This window comes from Cyprinus carpio, chromosome B7 (assembly GCF_018340385.1).
Source record: "Cyprinus carpio isolate SPL01 chromosome B7, ASM1834038v1, whole genome shotgun sequence".
NCBI lineage: Eukaryota > Metazoa > Chordata > Actinopteri > Cypriniformes > Cyprinidae > Cyprinus > Cyprinus carpio.
This window is the reverse complement of record NC_056603.1, coordinates 2,678,662-2,681,928: the sequence shown is the minus strand read 5'-3', so window position 1 is coordinate 2,681,928 and position 3,267 is coordinate 2,678,662. Positions and strand designations below refer to the sequence as shown.

Sequence of the window (3,267 nt, the reverse complement as noted above, 5' to 3'; positions counted from 1 at the left end):
AAGGGGTACTGTCACAGACAGCCGTCTAAACGTCCCGGGGCAACTCCCATGGAAATGGTAGAGTTGGTACTTAGTGTTCGCCATGATTCTGGCCTGCACTCCCCCTCAGCATGGCGGCGGGGGTATACTGTTCCCCATAGTGACCCCTAGAGGACGCAGTTCGAAGTTCCCTTGAAAGGGAACGTCTCAGGTTACGAGACACTGTGTCCTCTAGCTCCCTGCCATGCTTCGGACGCAAGCTTCAGACGAAGAAGTGAATGATGTGTTATCCCGGTGCCTGTTTATAGTTGCGCCAATAGTGACATCAGAGGCTGTCGCCGGCCAACTCGTTGGTGTTTTTTCAATGTATGCTTCAGACACGGGTCACGACGAGGTGTTCCCCCATAGCTACCCTTAGAGGACGCAGTGTCTCGTTCCCTACTCAGGGAACCATGGTTACATTCGTAACCTGAGACGTTTATTTTATTTGTATCTCTGCTCTATTGTATTCATTTGTGATGTTGCATTTATATATTTTTTATATATATTTTCCCTGAACATAGCACATACCATACCGAACTGCAACCAATCTGAACAGTTACACCCCTAATGAACTGGGTACTTTTGTTTTCAATAACATTTATGTTAGATAATTGTGTAGTTGATCAAACATATTTAATAGCTCTCCCTATAGAAAAATGGGATTTGTGCCTATAATTTTTTACAAATAAAATATTATTTTGAAGAACAGTTACCTCATTCATGAAAAGTTTCAGGGATGCATAATTTATAAAAAAGAAATGCATCAAGATTATAAATGTTTAATGCAATTGTATATATTAAGCTGTAACATCAGGGTTCATGATTTTGTCCTTTCACCTTTCTGTTTTTTATGAGTTACTGAAAATTAACCATTTTTACTTTTTTATTTTAGAGTTGATTGAAGAAAACGGGGATTGAAGAGTTGAGTGAAGTTGAGGAGAAAATCATATTCACATGAGAGTTAATACTGGAGAGAATCCGTTTACTTGTGATCAGTGTGGAAAGAGTTTCTTAGACTCAGCAAACTTTAAGGATCACATGAACATCCACACTGGAGAGAAGCTGCATGCATGTGATCAAAGCAGCAAAATGTTTTTGTGGTCTTCAGACCTGAAGAAACACATGAGAGTTCATACAAAGGGGAAACCACACTCATGTTATTTGTGTGGAAAGAGTTTTTCATGTCTGCAAAATTTGAAAGAACATCAGAAAATACATTCTGGTGTGAGAGACTACATGTGCTTTGACTGTGAGAAGACTTTTATTTCAGTGAACTGTTTAAAACAGCACCAGAGGATTCATACTGGAGAGAAACCATACAAGTGTACACACTGTGACAAGAGATTCAATCAATCAGGACACCTGAAAACACACCAGAGGATTCATACTGGAGAGAAACCTTATAAGTGTTCACAATGTGACAAGAAATTCAGACACTCTGGACATCTGAAAACACATGAGAGGATCCACACTGGAGAGAAACCTTATAAATGTTCACAATGTGACAAGAGATTTAGTCACTCGGGACATCTGAAAACACATGAGAGGATTCACACTGGAGAGAAACCTTATAAGTGCACACACTGTGACAAGAGATTTAGTCAGACTGGAGACCTGAAAACACACGAGATGATCCACACTGGAGAGAAACCGTACACATGTGATCAGTGCGGGAAAAGTTTCACACAAAAAGGAAACCTTATGGAGCATATGAAAATTCATACTGGAGAGAAGTCATTCACTTGTGATCAATGTGGAAAGAGTTTCACAAAATCATCAAGCCTTAAGGATCACATGAACATCCACACCGAAGAGAAGCTGTACACATGCAAACAATGTGGCAAAATGTTTTTGAGGGCTTCTAACCTGAATAAACACTTGAAAGTTCATACAAAGGAAAAACCACATTCATGTTATTTGTGTGGAAAGTTATTTTCACGTCTACAAAATTTGAAAAAACATCAGAAAATACACACCGCTGTGAGAGAGTACATGTGCTTTGAGTGTGAGAAGACTTTTATTTCAGCGAATTGTTTAAAACTGCATGAGAGGATTCACTCTGGAGAGAAACCTTACAAGTGTTCACACTGTGACAAGAGATTCAGTCAGTCAACACATCTGAAAAAACATGAGAGGATCCACACTGGAGAAAAACCTTACAAGTGTTCACACTGTGACAAGAGATTCAGTCGGTCAGGAATCCTGAAAACACATGAGAGGATCCACACTGGAGAGAGACCTTATAAGTGTTCACACTGTGACAAGAGATTCAGTGATTCAGGACACCTGAAAAGACACGAGACGATTCACACTGGAGTGAAACCATATCACTGCACTGCATGTGGGAAGCGTTTCAAACATTCATCTGCTTTACACAGTCATACAAAAAACTATCACAGTAAGTAGATCATCTCTAGTAGGGCTGTGCAATTAATCACATTCGATTGTCATGTGCATCTCATCAGTAAAGCCGGTCCCATGATTAGTAGCAAATCTCCATCACCTGCTTTCAGATTGAGCGGCATTCACTACACAGAGCCATAGTTCACTGACAATTAGGCAATAACGCATTCATAATCACAGATGAATTGCCTAAATGTCAGTGAACTATGGCTCTTTGTAGTGAATGCCGCTCAATCTGAAAGCAGGTGATGGAGATTTGCTACTAATCATGGGACCGGCTTTACTGATGAGATGCACATGACAATCGAATGTGATTAATTGCACAGCCCTAATCTCTAAATCAGCACATTCAGGTCTGATGCTGTGTCCTCACCAAGTGAGACACAATAATGCATTAAACATCTGGATAGATCTGTCCTAACCAGTCATTACAAGTGACATGACAAAGAAACATTAACTAACGTTTCACAGTGAATAAAGTTCATCCTCATCCTCAAAACCAGCAGATTCAACTGAGAGATTCTGATCAACTGATGGAGTTCCTCCCCAAAGAAAAATGTCCTCATGAGTTTCATATTACGTTCAATTATCTTATAATGCATATGCATCACATGTTTGCTTAGTCTTTAATGAAGGAAAGTAGAAGCTTTTTACAAACCATTCTTGTTCAGGAAGCTGAAGAACAGGCTGTAACACTTTTAAGAGAGACTGAGATTTATTTTTAATTTTGTTCTTCACTGTTGTTTTTAAAATGACTGAGTTATTCTTCCACTTATGATGTATTTAGAAAACGCAGATGCAAGACATACTGTCATGTAGCTTTGCAACTGAGCCTTCTTTGCT

The 3,267-nt window shown here is 39.4% G+C and overlaps 1 protein-coding gene across 1 annotated transcript; it reads left to right on the top strand.

The window, feature by feature from the left end:
• The first annotated feature begins 821 nt into the window (after positions 1 to 821).
• On the top strand, positions 822 to 2,499 carry LOC109069919 (zinc finger protein 271-like). The gene has a single exon (XM_042726929.1). It carries the CDS (start codon positions 976 to 978, stop codon positions 2,425 to 2,427), a length of 1,452 nt encoding a protein of 483 aa, XP_042582863.1. The 5' UTR covers positions 822 to 975; the 3' UTR covers positions 2,428 to 2,499.
• Positions 2,500 to 3,267: the final 768 nt, after the last annotated feature.